This window comes from Thalassophryne amazonica, chromosome 7, assembly GCF_902500255.1.
Source record: "Thalassophryne amazonica chromosome 7, fThaAma1.1, whole genome shotgun sequence".
Lineage (NCBI taxonomy): Eukaryota > Metazoa > Chordata > Actinopteri > Batrachoidiformes > Batrachoididae > Thalassophryne > Thalassophryne amazonica.
The window spans coordinates 3,310,982-3,330,253 of NC_047109.1; the positions used below are offsets into that span (position 1 = coordinate 3,310,982).

The 19,272-nt window shown below is 44.8% G+C and overlaps 1 protein-coding gene across 1 annotated transcript in view; it reads right to left on the reverse strand.

Moving 5' to 3' along the window:
- The window catches only part of LOC117513188 (GON-4-like protein), a 130,927-nt gene that overhangs the window by 89,252 nt on the left and 22,403 nt on the right, over positions 1-19,272 (reverse strand). Inside the window, 15 exon segments of the mRNA XM_034173484.1 lie at positions 2,935-3,053; positions 3,137-3,198; positions 3,281-3,367; positions 4,476-4,698; positions 5,935-5,982; positions 6,050-6,155; positions 6,246-6,344; positions 6,424-6,640; positions 6,712-6,774; positions 6,777-6,869; positions 11,940-12,026; positions 13,160-13,249; positions 13,329-13,373; positions 13,620-13,655; positions 13,735-13,809. Of these exon segments, the coding sequence (XP_034029375.1) occupies positions 2,935-3,053; positions 3,137-3,198; positions 3,281-3,367; positions 4,476-4,698; positions 5,935-5,982; positions 6,050-6,155; positions 6,246-6,344; positions 6,424-6,640; positions 6,712-6,774; positions 6,777-6,869; positions 11,940-12,026; positions 13,160-13,249; positions 13,329-13,373; positions 13,620-13,655; positions 13,735-13,809 (1,450 nt within the window).

Genomic DNA, 19,272 nt, shown 5'->3' on the forward strand with positions numbered 1-19,272 from the left:
GCGTCAAGACAGAAAACTTAAAGCAATATGTCTCAAAAATCGAAAATGCACAACAAAACAAATGAGGAACGAATGGAGGAAACTGGAGTCAACGTCTGTGACCGAACTGTACAGAAACCACCTAAGAGGAAATGGGATTTACTACAGAAGCTAAACGAAAGCCATCATTAACACCTAACAGAAAAAAAACAAGGTTACAATGGGCTAAGGAAAAGCAATCGTGGACTGTGGATGACTGGATGAAAGTCATATTCAGTGATGAATCTCGAATCTGCATTGGGCAAGGTGATGATGCTGGAACTTTTGTTTGGTGCCGTTCCAATGAGATTTCTAAAGACGACTGCCTGAAGAGAACATGTAAATTTCCACAGTCATTGATGATATGGGGCTGCATGTCAGGTAAAGGCACTGGGGAGATGGCTGTCATTAAATCATCAATAAATGCACAAGTTTACGTTGATATTTTGGACACTTTTCTTATCCCATCAATTGAAAGGATGTTTGTGGATGATGAAATCATTTTTCAAGTTGATAATGCATCTTGCCATAGAGCAAAAACTGTGAAAACATTCCTTGCAAAAAGACACATAGGGTCAATGTCATGGCCTGCAAATAGTCCGGATCTTAATCCAATTGAAAATCTTTGGTGGAAGTTGAAGAAAATGGTCCATGACAAGGCTCCAACCTGCAAAGCTGATCTGGCAACAGCAATCAGAGAAAGTTGTAGCCAGATTGATGAAGAGTACTGTTTGTCACTCATTAAGTCCATGCCTCAGAGACTGCAAGCTGTTAGAAAAGCCAGAGGTGGTGCAACAAAATACTAGTGATGTGTTGGAGCGTTCTTTTGTTTTTCATGATTCCATCATTTATTCCTCAGAATTGAGTGATTCCATATTTTTTTCCTCTGCTTGGTCTAAAAAAGTAACCATGACTGAGTGCCACAATTATTTTTCTTGATTTCTTATAGTGTTTCTTAAAGCCAGAAAGTTGCCATTTGAAATGACTTTAGTTTTGTGTCATGTCTGTGATCTGTTTTTTTTTTCTACAAAATTAAACAACTGAATGAACATCCTCCGAGGCCGGTGATTCCATAATTTTTGCCAGGGGTTCTACAAGTGCAAGTTAAAACTCTACCATGCAAAGTGAAAGCCAAACATCAACAACATCCAGAAACACCGCCGCCTTCTTTGGGTCCGAGCTCATTTGAAATGCACAGACGCAAAGCGGAAAAGTGTGCTGTGGTCTGATGAGTCCACGCTTCAAATTGTCTTTGGAAATCATGGACATCTTGTCCTCTGGACAAAAGAGGAAAAAGACCATCCAGATTGTTACCAGCGCAAAGTCAAAAAGCCAGCATCTGTGATGGTATGGGAGTGTGTTAGTGCCCATGGCATGGACAACTTACACATCTGTGATGGCACCATCAATGCTGAAAGGTACATGCAGGTTTTGGAGCAACACATGCTGCCATCCAAGCAACGTCTTTTTCAGGGACGTCTCTGCTTATTTCAGCAAGACAATGCCAAGACACATTCTGCACGTGTTACAACAGCATGGCTTCGTAGTAAAAGAGTGCGGGTACTAAACTGGCCTGCCTGCAGTCCAGACCTGTCACCCATTGAAAATGTGTGGCGCATTATGAAGCACAAAATACGACAACGGAGACCCCGGACTGTTGAACAACTGAAGTCGTACATCAAGCAAGAATGGGAAAGAATTCCACCTACAAACCTTCAACAATTAGTGTCCTCAGTTCCCAAACGCTTATTGAGTGTTGTTAGAAGGAAAGGTGATGTAACACAGTGGGAAACATACCACTATCTTGTCTTTGTGGTGTATGAAGAGGATTTGAAAGTCACTGTATTCTGTTTTTATTTTTCATTTTACACAACGTCCCAACTTCATTGGAATTGGGGTTGTAAAAGTAAAGCCATAAAAAAAAAATATATATATATTTTTAATTTATATATTTTTTTTTTAAGTTAACAGTTTTATATGGTGGTATAAACAGAACATCCATCCATCCATTTTCTTCCGCTTTATCCGGAGTCGGGTCGCGGGGGCAGCAGCTCAAGCAAAGCCGCCCAGACCTCCCGATCCACACACACCTCCCCCAGCTCCTCCGGGGGAACCCCAAGGTGTTCCCAAGCCAGCCCAGAGATGTAGTCCCTCCAGTGTGTCCTGGGTCTTCCCCGGGGCCTCCTCCCAATGGGACATGCCCGGAACACCTCTCCAGCGAGGCGTGCAGGGGGCATCCGGAAAAGATGCCTGAGCCACCTCAACTGACTCCTTTCGATTGCCGCCGCGACAGGCACCAGAGACCTTGCGACCACAGCTACGAGCGGCCGCATCAACAATGGAGGTGGAGAACATGGTCCACTCGGACTCCATGTCTCCAACCTCCCCCGGGATCTGGGAGAAGCTCTCCCGGAGGTGGGAGTTGAAGATCTTGCTGACAGAGGGTTCCGCCAGTCGTTCCCAGCAGACCCTCACGATAGGTTTTGGCCTGCCAGGTCTGACCGGCTTCCTCCCCTCCCAGCGGATCCAACTCACCACCAGGTGGTGATCGGTCGACAGCTCTGCCCCTCTCTTCACTCGAATGTCCGAGACACGTGGCCGAACGTCAGATGATACGACTATAAATTCGATCATTGACCTCCGGCTCAGGGTGTCCTGGTGCCATGTGCACTTATGGACACCCTTGTGCTCGAACATGGTGTTCGTGATGGACAAACTGTGACTAGCACAGAAGTCCAACAACTGAACACCACTCGGGTTCAGATCAGGGAGGCCGTGCTTCCCGATCACCGCCCTCCAGGTCTCACTGTCGCCGCCCACGTGGCCATTGAAATCCCCCAGGAGAACAATGGAATAAACAGAACATTGAAACACATTTTGAGAGAACCTGTATACAGACAGAGGTTTTGCACCCACGGAGGGCACACGTGGTGCAGTGAGCAGCCGGATTAGGTTTCTGCCTGCTCCGTGCCGTGATACTGAGTCGCTCGTCCTTACTGTTGGTGGCAGCAGACATTGTGGGCAGCCAGCGTCCCCTGGAAGCAGGAGGACAGGAATGAGGAACCTCCTCTCTCTCCACCTCCTTGATGAGATCTAGCGTCCCCTGTAGGTTACACACTCTGAAGTTGCTGAGGCACACGTCTCTCCTCCTGCCTGCCTGCTAAACTGCTGCAGCTCCTCCTGGAGACCAACACATGAATTGCTTGTTGACTGAGCAGGTGACTGTTGCCGCTGCGAACGGTTGGTGCTGTGGTTTACTCACCAGGTAGCGTTTGGTGATCGAGGCTTCATGGTTCAAGGCGTGGACTCGACGGCTCAGGAGGTGGACTTGACACAGCAGCTGAACATGCTGAAGACCAGAAAAAAGGCAATCTGATGAATCTTTGCGAATGTCTGAAGAACCTCCAACATTACTCTCAAACTTCTTTTAAGCCTCTGCAGACTTGAACAGCAAAATGGACAAAAACTCTCTCCATGCACACACATGTACATACACACACACACACACACACACACACACACAGACACACACACACAGACAGATGGAACAAAAGTGTGGTCTGTGGATGTCCAGCCCGGTGGTAGTGGTAGCCACTCGCATTTTTTCCCCACAGAAAAATGTTGAAATATTACATGCAATTTGGTGCAATGAATAAGCTAATCCCAACATTTAACCACTACACAATCACCTCCCCTAAACTGTAGGGTCGTGCAAAACGACACACAAATGTTATTCACATCAATATCTGACTTCTACAAGGCTGTTAAAGATTTATTATGTTTTCATTCACATGAATATTTCACATCCATCTAACAGAAGAAACCATAAAATGCAAATTTAGCAGGTTAACATATCACGTTTCCATGGAGACATTTTGAAATAAATTCATCCCAAAGGCAGAGTTTGACTATACATATAAATGGTAAATGGACTGCATTTATATTGCGCTTTTCCATCTGCATCAGACACTCAAAGTGCTTTATAATAACGCCTCACATTCACCCCGATGTCAGACTGCTGTCAATTAAGGCACTCACTACACACCGGGAGAAACTAGGGGATTAAAGACCTTGCCCAAGGGCCCTGAGTGATTTTCCAGTCAGGGTGGGATTTGAACCGAGGATCTTCTGGTCTCAAGCCCAACGCTTAACCACTAGACCATCACCTCCTGAATACATGTCAGATTATTCACAGATAACTTCAGAAGCTAGAGTAAAAAAAAAAACACTTATGCTATCCATATGCAATGGATAAACCCTGCCTCCCGCCCAGTGGACACAGGGACAGGCTCCGCCCCATGACACTGGACAGGTGGTGGTCATGTACATCATTTGTTTCAAAGTGCAGCTTGTTTACCTGGTTGCCATGGCAAATAGACGCCAAACATTCTTGTCGGTTTAAAAAACGAATAGTCACATGATGGCTGTGACGGGAAGCTAATCGTTAGCCTCGGTACCTGCTGTATCTGCTGCTGCAGCTGCTGCTTCTGAGCGGCATCCACATGGAGGGCGGGGCAGCCGGGCAATACCACGACAGCCGCGGCCATGTTAGCTTGAGTGGGTGGGGCCTCTTTGGGACGCTGGGTGTCCTGTAACGCCCTCCTCTGCTGCAAAGCCTCATACTGTTTCCTCACTGTTCGACGCCGCTCCGTTATCAAGCTGGCTAATGGCGCCTCAAATCTGTGGACAGGTGCAAACAACAACAGTCTCACACGTCACGTCATGATGTGCTATTTCTTCAAAGATTCATGAGTATTTCTTTCTCCGGCCCCACCTCCTGGTCTGCAGACTCGAGGTTTAGCGCTGTGAGCCCACCGAGGAGCAACTTAAAGTGGAAATTTTCAAAATAATCAAGCCATCCAGTTTTTGTGGAATTAATACGACACCTGATGAATAAAGTATGGCGTTCAAACCGAGGGAGGTGTTCCAGGCACGTCCAGCTGGGAGGAGCCCGGACTAGGTGGAGAGATTACATCTCCACACTGGCCTGGGACCGCCTCGGGAACCCCAGTCAGAGGTGGTCAATGTAAAGTCTGGGGTCCCCTGCCGGAGCTGCTGCACCCGCAACCCTATCCCAGATAAGTGAGTGAAGATGAGCGAGTTCAAATCCATGAGATCATTTACAGGTCACAGCTACGCTACAGGAAAACTTTGGATTGGTAACTTCCAAGCTGTCTGCAGTATAACATCAGGAACATACTTGAATTTTGGAAGTACACCAGAAGAATATCTGAGTTTCAATTAACTTTTCAGTGTTTATGTATGTATTTGTGTTTAAATCAGAAGTTTGACATTTCAAATTGGTACGATGCGTGTAGATGGTATAATGTGCCGCTGTGTGCTTTAGGATGGGGCCCTCTGTTGTCTCGTTGCTGCTCAGAGAACGCGGTAGCACCACGTTGCCGTGGAGACATGTGATCCACTCATCTGCAGTGTGACACATAAATCAGTACAATACAAAACATGGCCCATCTGTCACGCCGCCGCTTCATTACTCTGAAAAGAGCCCAAAGCAGCAGTCCACCAGGGAGGTGTGAGGTCACACTTTGGGACCCACTCGCGTCACATTAACGTGGAAACAGGACACGCTCACTCATCGTCGCTGTTAGCAGACAGGAATCACTTCCTGCAGCAGGACATTAAAGTCTTTTATTGGCCACGTGTATGGTGACACAGGAAGTGGCACTTCTCAGACCTCACAGACGGGCTGGGGTGCAGTGAGGTTCTCTGCCACGAGCCCAACCTCAATATGTCCGGTCTCAGCTGCATTCTTCTTCATGCGTTTTGTGTGAGGAAGCAGAAGCAGAGACCATTTTTCTTCCTCCCAACCCAAACGGTCACAGCACAACTCTGCTGCACCGTCCCAACAGGAGGAACCACCCCTCTTTAGCTGCTCCGCCCCCTGGGACAGTTTACCGCAAAGCCTGAGGCACATTGAATTTCGGCCCGGTTGAGAGTGCACGTCTTCCTGTTCCTCCTTACTTCTTCAGGTGCCGCTTCCCTCCTGGAGCTGCAGAGTGAAGCAACGTACGGCATCAAAGACACATCCCAGAATCCAAGTCCACCACGAGACGTAGCTCAGGAACCACACCTCACCGTGTCAAACAGTTCCTCCAGCAGCTCGTTCACCTCCTTCTCTGAAAACACAAACACCAACAAAGGGCTGTTACGAGCGTCTAGTCCTAAAAAACGAACTAAAAGAAAAGGAGTCCAGGTCCAGGACATACTGGTAATCTGGACAGCGCGGTCTGTCCTGTAGTCCTCCTGATCAGGCTCATCCAGATCCTCCAGGAAGTTGTACTCAGGGTCGTCATCATCATCGCTTCCTCTAAAAGATAAAACAGTGAAGGTTTAGGACCACTCTCACCTTTGACACTGATCCTGGACACACGACGGCATCAGTACCTTCACTGTCAGGAGTCATGAGGCCCTGCAGCCAGCGTGTCCAGTGTCGGTCTTCTTCCCACTGCACTGTGCTCTGATCATACATGTCAGCTGTGATGTCAGGGGCCAGTAACTCCGCCTCCAGCTGGCCCAGAGGCACGTCAACCAGAGGAAGCTTGGAGCGCGTGCGGTACGCCAAACAGCTAGCATCTTCTTCAGCTCCTCCTCCCTGCAGAGGCTGCCAGACACAACAGTAATGTCAGCAAGTGTGGGCGGAGCTGCAGGTGACTGGCTGCAGGAGGACTTTACCTGGAAGGAGCTGAGGGCAGGGTTACTGGCTAGCTCCTCCTCCACAGCATGCAGCCTCTCAAGGAAGGATGAATCAGCAGGAGCAGGGTGGTGTCCCAGTGGGAGGATGGGCCAGAGACCTGCAGGTCCTCTGAGGGCCGTGTGGGAGCTTCCTCTCTCTAATAAATGGGTCAGAGGTCAGCCTCGTCACTCATTCCTGCAATGATCATCACTGCATCACAGCAGTAACAATCATGTGCGGCTGTGATGCAGCATCATCACAGGCTGGTCTGAATGTGAGGAAAATCTGTCTGTCCCACAATCATCCTCATGTCCAAATCAGACTGAAAGTCAAACCCCTTTGACCTCTGCCAAAACAAAGTCTTTAAGGACAGTTTCGGGGTCAACCTTCAGAGACCCCTGCTTGGCCCCAGTGAGTGACCTTTGGCCTGGGCATATCCACAACCCACATGCATGTGTGTGTCAGGTTTGGAGAAAAACAGACAAAATTTTAAATTTTGACCTTCGATCCCAATAAGGGCAACCCTGGGGTTGACCCCCATCCACAAATAAGGCAGGGTTGCTCTCACGCATCAATCTCACGCTCTCGTGCACAAGCAAGAAATGTCATGCCAAAATAAAAACTTCTGTTAATTTTCTGTTGATACTAGATTAGACCAGACCAGAGCGCACTGTTTCTTAATGAAAGCAGAGGAGTTTAAGACGCACACCCGAAACAGCTGTTAACAACGTTCTGACTGCAGGATCCTCTGATGGCTGAATCGCTGGAAACCTGTCACCTGATACGTCAGCTGGGCGTGAAGAGTTCAGAGAAAGTTCGGGCACTGATGCACGATAGAAAGTTTTAAATGACAAAGTAAGCCGATAAATAACCTAACAAATTGAATAATCTAATGTCTAATAAAATTAGGTCCGTCGTCACTACAGACGGAGCCTCATCAGTCTAACTGTGTGTTGCGACGGTCGGTTACAGACTTACACTAGTAGAAAACATTGTCCGACGTGTGATATGTAGGGAATAGCTCATTTAAAGGACATGTCGCACGTTATTTAATGTCCTGGTTAGCAAGTATTCATGATTGGAAGTCTATCTGTGTGCATGCACTAAAAAAATGTGGTCGCTGATGTATGTTATTGATAATCATTAGTGACAGAGAAACTGAAGCATTTTGAACCACTGAATCAATATGAAGCAATTGTGTTAAAATGGTTCAGTGTTTCAAAGCATTTCATTGTGTTTACACACACACACACACACACACACACACAGACACACACACACACACACACACACAGGATTTGTGAGAATCTACTGGTACCTTGTTTCCCATGTAACAATAAGAAATATACTCAAAACCTGGATTAATAGTTTTAGTCACATAGCACTACTATTATTCTGAACACTGTGTATGGCGACATCTGCTGGCCAATCTTTAATAGAGCGCTTGCATGGAACAATGAAACAGTCAGGTACTGTTATGTACATAAAGGGTCTATGTTCCTCTTGACATTTTTACTGTATTTTAAAGACATTAATAATATACTTGTGTTACAATGTGACTGTGCCGTCATAAAATACTGTCTGTAATACAGATATAAAGTGAGAAATGCTTCTGCAACTTGGGACTGTTATCACCATAGTTGTACAAAATGAAGCAGATTTGGGAGCTACAAAGGTTTTTATTTAAAAACAAGATCATTTCAGCGGTGTTGGGTTTCAGTCTGTTCCTCTTCTCTCCAGTTTTGGAAAGAAGACCCACACGGCACAGACGTTTCTGGAATATGAAGATCAATTGTGTCCAGCTTGTAAAGAGTTGGATAAACAGCTGCCTCCCACTTTCACTGCAGAAGATGGTTCTGGGGAGCATTAGCATGACTAAAAAAAAACAACAAAAAAAAACCCCAACCACCTCTTGACCTCCAGCCATTTTAAGGATTTTTCTTTATTTGCCTCTCACAGGCCTGCAGATGAGCTCGCTGAAATATTTCAGGAAAAGGAAGGATGACAGACATGGAGAGGAGTACAACCCCTGGCAAAAATTATGGAATCACCAGCCTCGGAGGATGTTCATTCAGTTGTTTAATTTTGTAGAAAAAAAAAGCAGATCACAGACATGACACAAAACTAAAGTAATTTCAAATGGCAACTTTCTGGCTTTAAGAAACACTATAAGAAATCAAGAAAAAAAGATTGTGGCAGTCAGTAACGGTTACTTTTTTAGACCAAGCAGAGGAAAAAAATCTGGAATCACTCAATTCTGAGGAAAAAATTATGGAATCACCCTGTAAATTTTCATCCCCAAAACTAACACCTGCATCAAATCAGATCTGCTCGTTAGTCTGCATCTAAAAAGGAGTGATCACACCTTGGAGAGCTGTTGCACCAAGTGGACTGACATGAATCATGGTTCCAACATGAGAGATGTCAATTGAAACAAAGGAGAGGATTATCAAACTCTTAAAAGAGGGTAAATCATCATGCAATGTTGCAAAAGATGTTGGTTGTTCACAGTCAGCTGTGTCTAAACTCTGGACCAAATACAAACAACATGGGAAGGTTGTTAAAGGCAAACATACTGGTAGACCAAGGAAGACATCAAAGCGTCAAGACAGAAAACGTAAAGCAATATGTCTCAAAAATCGAAAAATGTACAACAAATGAGGAACGAATGGGAGGAAACTGGAGTCTACGTCTGTGACCGAACTGTAAGAAACCGCCTAAAGGAAATGAGATTTACATACAGAAAAGCTAAACGAAAGCCATCATTAACACCTAAACAGAAAAAAACAAGGTTACAATGGGCTAAGGAAAAGCGATCATGGACTGTGGATGACTGGATGAAAGTCATATTCAGTGATGAATCTGGAATCTGCATTGGGCAAGGTGATGATGCTGGAACTTTTGTTTGGTGCCGTTCCAATGAGATTTATAAAGATGACTGCCTGAAGAGAACATGTACATTTCCACAGTCATTGATGATATGGGGCTGCATGTCAGGTAAAGGCACTGGGGAGATGGCTGTCATTACATCATCAATAAATGCACAGGTTTACGTTGATATTTTGGACAATTGAAAGGATGTTTGGGGATGATGAAATCATTTTTCAAGATGATAATGCATCTTGCCATAGAGCAAAAACATTCCTTGCAAAAAGACACGTAGGGTCAATGTCAATGAGCAGATCTGATATGATGCAGGTGTTAATTTGGGGGATGAAAATTTACAGGGTGATTCCATAATTTTTTCCTCAGAATTGAGTGAGTCCATATTTTTTTCCCTCTGCTTGGTCTAAAAAAGTAACCGTTACTGACTGCCACAATCTTTTTTTCTTGATTTCTTATAGTGTTTCTTAAAGCCAGAAAGTTGCCATTTGAAATGACTTTAGTTTTGTGTCATGTCTGTGATCTGCTTTTTTTCTACAAAATTAAACAACTGAACGAACATCCTCTGAGGCCGGTGATTCCATAATTTTTTGCCAGGGGTTGTAGAATCATTTCCTTCTATCATTTTTATTTGTAAACAAAGACTGCGCAAACAGAGCCTCACTCCAGCCAAGTTCCCAGTTCCAAGTTGGCAACCCCGAATAAGGCCAGGTGGAAACTGGTCCAAGCACCTTGGACCAGAGCGCGCGCGCGCACACACACACACACACACACACACACACACACACACACACACACACACACCTACCTTAATCAATATTGTTTAACTTTGTGTGGAAAAAATGCCAAGAATGTTAGGTAGTAAAAATAACTGGGGAAAAAAAAAAAAAAAAAAATCAGTTTGATCATAAAATTAAAAAAAAGAAAGTTGTGTTGAGTATGACAACTCTTGTTCATGCATACTTAGTAGTTTCTTAGTAGATACTTTCTGTATTTGCAGTCTGATAAATTGTTTTGCTCTTCATCACATCTCAAAACTCACCAACCACCCATAAAGGCCTCAACACGATGGCTCCATCTTTATGTGCATTCACACCGGATGACACGTGAGCGATGGCAGTGACAGGTTGCCATGTAATCCCTATGGAAGGACGCGTTGTAGCGCCATAAAAGTTCAAGCCACGCGAATGAAGCGATTCTGAGCAATTGGCACGTTTGTGGCGCAATATCGCATCGTCCTCCTCCCCAAGTTGAAAAATCTGAACTTTTTCATCTTGTCGCATCGCAATGACCAATCAGGGACTGGATATGTTGTGACGTGGAGATGTCTGGAGTTTATACTTGATGTGGACATGTCCTGTCTCTGGCAGCCAGCCTGTGAGCAGGACTTATGTCCCTTTTGCCCTTTATTTCACAATTATGAGTTTGAGGGTAGAGCGAGCAGCAGCACCGCAGCAGCCAGTTTTTTTATGTTTTTTTTCACGTGCGCATGCGAACAATCATCCGTGAAGTCAATTTTATTAACTACACAGATGTATAATAAAACAAATGGTGACTGGTTTATAACACAATTATGACAGAGTTTGAGGGGAGAGCAAGCAGCAGCACCGCAGCAGCCAATTTTTTTTTCACATGCGCGCACGAATGAATCGTCTGTGAAGATAATTTTATTAACTACACAGATGTATAACAAAACAAATGGTGACTGGTTTATAACACAATTATGACAGAGTTTGAGGGGAGAGAGCAGCAGAGGCACACAGTTTTTTTTTTTTGTTTTTTTTTTTTAATTGTTCACATGTGTGCATGTGAACGGGGCAGCAGGTCCTCAAACTGGGTCCTGGAGAGGTGGAAGTACCGCTGAAAGCAGCCGTCATCCAGATGCAGCTCCTGCAGCAAATAATGAAACTCCCCAAATTGGGAACGTCTCATGAGGATGTTGTGAACCCAGGGATGGCGCTGCTGGTGACGTTTGTCAGCTTTCCACAACAAATAGAGCAGAACAACTCGCTCCGTGTCATCAAGGTCCGCCATGTCGTTGTTGGCGAGCGGAATGGAAGCCCCTCCTATTTGATGACACACTGGGGCGAATTTTCACAGCGAAAGCAAACACCGGGCGATGGTGGTGCGTCCATCGCCAGGCAGCAGATGCAAATTTGTGGCGTCGTGTGTTGTCCGGTGTGAACGCAGCATTAAACTTCAGCCTCACAAAACGAAAAAAAGAGACAAATGGTGCCACACAAACTGTTTCAGGTTTATCGCTGCTCTTCACATGGAAACAGGCTCAATATTCATCACTTCAATCACTGAAGTGTTGGACTGCAAAAGGAAAAGGTCAACATACCTGCACAAGGTCAACCAGGGGTTGACGATGACACTTCTGAAGCATTCTGGGAGGTGAACACAAACTGTCTGCATCACTAAGGAAGCTCTGCAAAAAACAAACACAGACAAACACAATCACACACACACACAATACTTGTTGAGCAGCGACTGTTTTTTTGTAGTCACGGGCACTCATCGACAGTGTACTTTGTTGAGCAGACGACTGTTTTTTTGTAGTCACGGGCACTCATCGACAGTGTACTTTGCTGAGCAGACGACTGTTTTTTTGTAGTCACGGGCACTCATCGACAGTGTACTTTGCTGAGCAGACGACTGTTTTTTTTGTAGTCCGGCACTCATCGACGGTGTACTTTGCTGAGCAGACGACTGTTTTTTTTGTAGTCACGGGCAGTCATCGACGGTGTACTTTGCTGAGCAGACGACTGTTTTTTTTGTAGTCACGGGCAGTCATCGACAGTGTACTTTGCTGAGCAGACGACTGTTTTTTTTGTAGTCACGGGCACTCATCGACAGTGTACTTTGTTGAGCAGACGACTGTTTTTTTTGTAGTCACTGGGCAGTCATCGACAGTGTACTTTGTTGAGCAGACGCTGTTTTTTTGTAGTCACGGGCAGTCATCGACAGTGTACTTTGTTGAGCAGACGACTGTTTTTTTTGTAGTCACGGGCAGTCATCGACAGTGTACTTTGTTGAGCAGACGACTGTTTTTTTGTAGTCACGGGCAGTCATCGACAGTGTACTTGTTGAGCAGACGACTGTTTTTTTTGTAGTCACGGGCACTCATCGCAGTGTACTTTGTTGAGCAGACGACTGTTTTTTTGTAGTCACGGGCACTCATCGACAGTGTACTTTGTTGAGCAGACGACTGTTTTTTTTGTAGTCACGGGCACTCATCGACAGTGTACTTTGTTGAGCAGACGACTGTTTTTTTTGTAGTCACGGGCACTCATCGACAGTGTACTTTGTTGAGCAGACGACTGTTTTTTTGTAGTCACGGGCACTCATCGACAGTGTACTTTGTTGAGCAGACGACTGTTTTTTTTTGTAGTCACGGGCACTCATCGATAGTGTACTTTGTTGATAAATGTTCATCTGTATTTTATTATTAGCCATGCTAACGCTGTCAGTTAGCTTAGTTTGAGGTGTAGACCCTGCCAATGCTTTGCTCCGCCCCCAATCTGGTGTGAAATCAGGAGGATGGAAGGTGTCATGTGCCACCTCTTCAGCAGTATCCTCCTCCTCATCAGGGCAGTACTCCTCATCAGATGAGTCCTCCTCTTCCAGCTCGATGTCCACAAACTGAGGAGGCTGTGGAGTCATTGATCCATTACTCAGTCACTGTAATTAGGTCTGTGTGTCTGCACCCCAAAAACACTCATCACGTTACCTTGACAACAGACGTGTTTCCTGCTGACAGACTCCAGGTCAGTGCCTGAGGCAGACAGAAATAAATAAATCAGTAAGTCAATCTGAACATTTGGGCTCCATCAATGGTGAACCTTCCACCTTTAAATTTTGTCAGTTTGATTCGATCAGTGACTGTTCTTTTGTTTTTCCCCTTTTCCCCCCAAATCCAGCAGAAGACCAAAAACCCGTCTGAGTGAATAGTGAGGGAATGCTGTGATACCAGTGAGAAAGTAGTGGGTAAAGTAAGGAGGGGATGGTCCCACGTGCTGACCTGAGCCTTCAGTCTGGATCGGGTCATCTTGGGCTCCTGTGAAACAGACAGAGATCAATGCTGTTACCATGGAGACACTGTTGGGTTGTTGCTGACATGGTGTGGAGAGACTCACAAACATGGGCAGGTCCTGAGTGGCTCTGATGGCGGCTTTCATCATGGCCACCACGTGCTCATGGGTAATCACCTCCTGCATGACACAGCCAGAGACCCGCTTAGCATGGACCGCCAACGCTAGGAGTATCACAGTTACATAGCACACTGCAGCAGCACTTCTGTCCCTCATCCCCGGGGTCACAGGTCACCATGTTTCACCTCAGTCACGCTCAGTGGAAGCACATGTCCTTCAGCTTGTTCAGCCCCACTGCTGCGTCTCCCCCTGCCGGCTAACAGCTTCTGCATTGGTTCTAAGGACTGGGTCAGATTAGGGCCCCGTCTCTGGGGCGCACCAACACCACCTGGGTGGCGATGGTTGGACTGTCGCCATAATCACTACACAGATTTATCGTTACATATGAACTCGATCATTTGGCTGGAATCCACAGAACGCTCACCCCCCCCCCCCCCCCCCCACCCACCCCCACACACACACGACAGCGTGCAGAACGGACTGTATCATTCCATCCGGACAGTTTGGAAGAACAGAACTGGCTCCAAAGCTCCGTGTGAGCAAGCGGACCCCAGAAACACCAAGGAGCTGCTGTGTGGACTATTTGTTTCAAATCAGCAACACCAAGAACTGGAGATACACTGAAAACAACCATCCCACATGTTTTCCAGACTGGGAATAAAAACCTCAGGAGGATGTGGAGCGTCCTCATAACTCCATTGACCAAATTTCTAACTGGTTCATGGTTACTTGATGAAGAAAATAAAGTCAACACATCCAAACTGTATAAAACTTAGACAATGAAACGTCATTGCTTGCGGCTCTGATGGTCCCTGTTAGAACAAACCGGGATCCAGATGGAAATCACTTTGAATTATGTCGCACTGAGACAATACAAAAGGATTTTGGTTTAAAAAGGCTCAGAATAACAGATATACAGGTTTGTGAGATTATTTTTAATACATACCACGGGGCATACATCACAGACATACACCCCAGTTTACGAGATCCCTGGGAGAAAACTCATGTGCTCTTGTGCTCTCGTATCTAAGGATAAGTAAACAAACACACTGAAAACGTGAACGTATGACATCCTATAAATGGCGCCTGTAATTGCACTTTTATGCAATATTATCAGTACATCAATATAAAACTGTCTAACAACGACATCAACAATACCGACCAGCTTCATTTATTTAGCACTTTAAAACAATCAAAGTGCTGCACAGAAAATAAAAACCCTCATAAACGACAGAATTCACATAAAATTGTAAACAAAATACAAATGAAATAACTAACATCCAGAAGACATGAATAAAAATAACCATATGATTAAAAAAAAAACAATAAATTGGGCATCACTGTCTTGTTTGAGGGCGGGCGGCGTTCAAGGGGTAAAATATGATGCATATGACAATAATAATAATAATAATAATATCAAATGGATATTATATTATTAGGGCCAGAGTAGGAAAAAGTCCTACGAGAACCCTATTGTAATTGTGCTGTTTATTATTATCATCATCATCAGTTTCGATTTTGAGGTAATTTTTGCCATTTTTGGCCATTTCCACTACTTACATTTGAACACACTCGTCCTAAGGATTTCATCTGATCATCTTCAAATTTGGTCAACATCATCATGACCCCATGGTGATTAAAAGTTATCAAATAATTTCTGTAGGTCAAAAGTCATGGCTGCTGGGGTTCATTAAACTTTGGCGAGCTTTTCGGAGCACGCCGTTTCACTTTGAACGGCTGTCACACCCACATACTCGTAGATCCTTCAAACTTGCTGGACATGATGAGGGCTCCGCCCTGAATGTCTGAATATATTAACTTCCCACCTTCACCATAGCGCCCCCCGGTGGTAACAGGAAATGTACTATTTTTTGCTTTAACCGGTACTGATGTCACATAGTTAACCCCATCAACTTCATTCCACTTCTAAAACATGCAGAACGTAGGTGATGATCGCCATGAAGTTAAGAGTAATGAATGTGTGTGGTGGCATGCCGAATATCACCCCTTCGCCATGAAATTACGTTCTTTGTTTTGACGGCTTTAATTTTGTCATATCATGAAAATTGATACAGAGGTCAAGCATGACAACCTCTTATAATTCATAGGGGTGACGCTCATGGGCGGGGCAAAATGCCTCAATAGCGCCCCCTTGAAACATTCTGGTAAACAACTGGTATGCTAATGGATGTCTCAGAGAGACAGACAGAGAGAGAGGTCATGGATCAGATAGGACGCACAGCAAGAGCTGACTGCCTGACCATCAGACAAAAAAGCCACAGACCAACCACCAGTGGGTGCTGCTTCCAGCTGTCCTGGCACCAAAGTCCCACAAGAGCCCCAGTTCCACTCCCAGGGCTGGCATTGAAGCAATATGGCTAAGCCTGAAACTAATTAGTTGAGGGGTTTGGGGGCCGCCTAGGTCCCCAATGGGGTCCAGGGGCAAAGCCCAAAGTTGGGGGCTGCGATTTTAGGCCTTTTCAAAACTGTTTGGAAAGCTCTCCAGAACACCCAATGTTAAAGATTTTAAACAATCATTACCATCTTTGAGGTCAAGTTTGTTTTACAATGCAGATTTCTAAAGCAAAAATAAAATAAACAAAAATTGGGCATAGGTTCCCCTAACATCTGCAGGTTTTGACTACATCATGAGTTAAAGCAATAAATTTTCATCTGACTGAATTTTTTTCCTGGCAAAAATGCCAGCAATTCCCTAAAATGTGGCGTAGTGGGGGAACACACTCTTTTTTCCCCTCAATAAATACAATAAACACATTATCCAGCATACAAATCTATTCAGCCTCTAAAGAGAAACAAACAAAGCATAAAAAGAATGCAAAAACCTGAACTTAAAGGTACATAAAAGGGTGGTGGGGGGGCGGCGTGTAGTCTTGATTCTGTGGGGTCTGTGGGTGCTCCACCTAGAACATTTTTTAAAGAGCAAGTCAAATTTTGTATATTCTGGTGAATTTTAATCAGTATGAAGCCCTCTGAAACAAAGAAAAGTCACTTCAAACTGTCAAGTAAAAATTCTTTGTCTTCTGTAGTATTTTGATCTGTTCTAACCAGGTAAATGCACCCAAATGGGTGCTGTGTGCGCTGAAAGTACAGTCAATAAAATACAAAATTAGGGCCTAAAGCAACTGACGACACTGTTCTGCTGTGAAACAAAGTAACACTGTCACACCTTTTGAAAACACATGCACACTGAGAAACTCAAAACTGGCTTATTCACATTTAATCGGTAAAATGCTCTCACTCCTAAAACAAACTAGGGCTGTGACTAATGATTATTTTAGTAAACGATTAATCTTTTTTTTTGTTTGTTTGTTTTTTGTTTTTTTTTTAACTTACATGTGAGTTTTGCCATTATTTCTTGAAGTGAGTTATTATTAAAAGGCCTTTATCACGCAACATCAACGTTTGAGCTTGTAAGAAAGTTATGTTATATTGTCGTCAAAAACATACCTGGAGTAGTGTTTTTATTTTGAACATACATACATCACCGACACACCACAAAGAGATTTCCATCAGGTTTAACCCGATTATGAGCATTTTTAGAAGCCGACAGCAACTATCTCAACCACCGACAAAATACGAGGTCTGTGAGAAAAGTATCTGACCTTTTTATTTTATGCAAAAAATTCATATGTATACACATATAGATTCATATGTTTTTACATCAGCCAAGCTTGAACCTTCGTGCGCATGCGTGAGTTTTTTCACGCCTGTCGGTTGCGTCATTCGCCCGTGGGCAGGCTTTGAGTGAGCACTGGTCCACCTCTCGTCGTTTTTTCATTGCGAGGAAATGGCGGAATGATTTGGGTTTTGTTCCATTAGAATTTTTTCAGAAACTGTTAGAGACAGGCAGCTGGAAACCATTCGGAAAATTCACATGGCTTTCGGTGAAAATTTTATGGGCTTCACAGAGATTAAGGAGTGTTACTACCACTTTAAGGACGGCCCACAATGGCGCAAGGCGCGCAGCGCTCTGAGCCGCAATCGACAGGCAGAAACCACCAGATCATTTCTAAATGGATGGCTGTGTGGAGCCGAGACCATCGTATGCAATTTCTCTGGTTATCACAAGAGCGGGACATCCGCCATTTTCCGGCAGATTTCACTTTTAACAAGAGATTTTGTCATGGAAAGCCGTGCGGAGGCTTTGTGCGTCACGACGGATTGGCTGATGGAGCAAGACAAAGAACACCTCCGTTTTGGGGTGTCAGAGGACAAGTTGGGACATGTCCAGCTCTCCACAATTTCTCTTACACTCACTCGACTGGTAAGCCACTGAAAGCCGAGATAGGCATGTCCCAACTTGTCCTCTGACACTCCAAAACAAAGGTGTTCCTCACATAGCACTATTATTCTGAACACTACTGTATGTATGTATATATATATGTGTATATACACACACACACACAAGGTCTGTTAGAAAAGTATCCGACCTTTTTATTTTTTCAAAAACCGTATGGATTTGAATCATATGTGCTTGCATGAGCCAACCTTGAACCTTCGTGCGCATGCATGAATTTTTTCCACGCCTGTCGATTGCATCATTTGCTGTTAAGCAGCCTTTGTGTGAGAATGGGTGGAGTCTCTCGTCTTTTTTTTTTTGCAAGGAAATGGCAGAATGACTGGAGCAGTGCGACTGCATCAAATTTTTCCAGAAACTGGGCGACAGCCAGGTAGAAACCATTCGGATTATTCAGACAGCTTTCGGTGACGATCCTCTGGGCATCACACAGATTAAGGAGCGGTACAACCGGTTTAAAGACGGCCGCACAACGGTGGAGAGCACGCCACACTACGGTCGGCCATCAACATGTTGAAATGACCAGATCATTTCCGAAATGAATGCTGTGGTGATGCGGGACCGTCGTGTGACTATCCGAGAAATTGTGGAAGAGGTGGACATCAGCACTTTTTCGGCACAATCCACTGTGACAGAAGATTTGGCCATGAAAAGAGTTGCAGCGAAATTCATGCCGATGGCTTCGACACGAAGCTGCTGGCGGAGCAAAAGCGCCACCGTGTTGAAGTCTCACAGGACATGTTGTGACATGCCCAGCTTTTCCACAATTTCTCAGATAGCCACATGACTGAAAAGCCACCGAAAGCCGTCCGAATGGTTTCCACCTGGCTGTCGCCCAGTTTCTGGCAAAATTTGATGCAGTCGCGCTGCTCCAGTCGTTCCGCCATTTCCTTGCAAAGAAAAAAACAGAGAGTCTACACCCATCCTCACACAAAGGCTGCTTACAAGCAAATGACGCAATCGACAGGCATGCGCACGAAGGTTCAAGGTTTGCTCATGCAAGCACACGTGATTCAAATCCATCAGGTTTTTGAAAAAAATAAAAAGGTCGGATACTTTTCTAACAGACCTCGTATAGAAATGCAGTCCATTTACCATTTTAGATTACATTAGATTAGTTAATCTCTTGGGAAGACTCCCTCAGGGAAACTGAGGTTCCAGCAGCTTTGTATAGCGGCACAGAGGGTAAGAAGCACACAGATTAT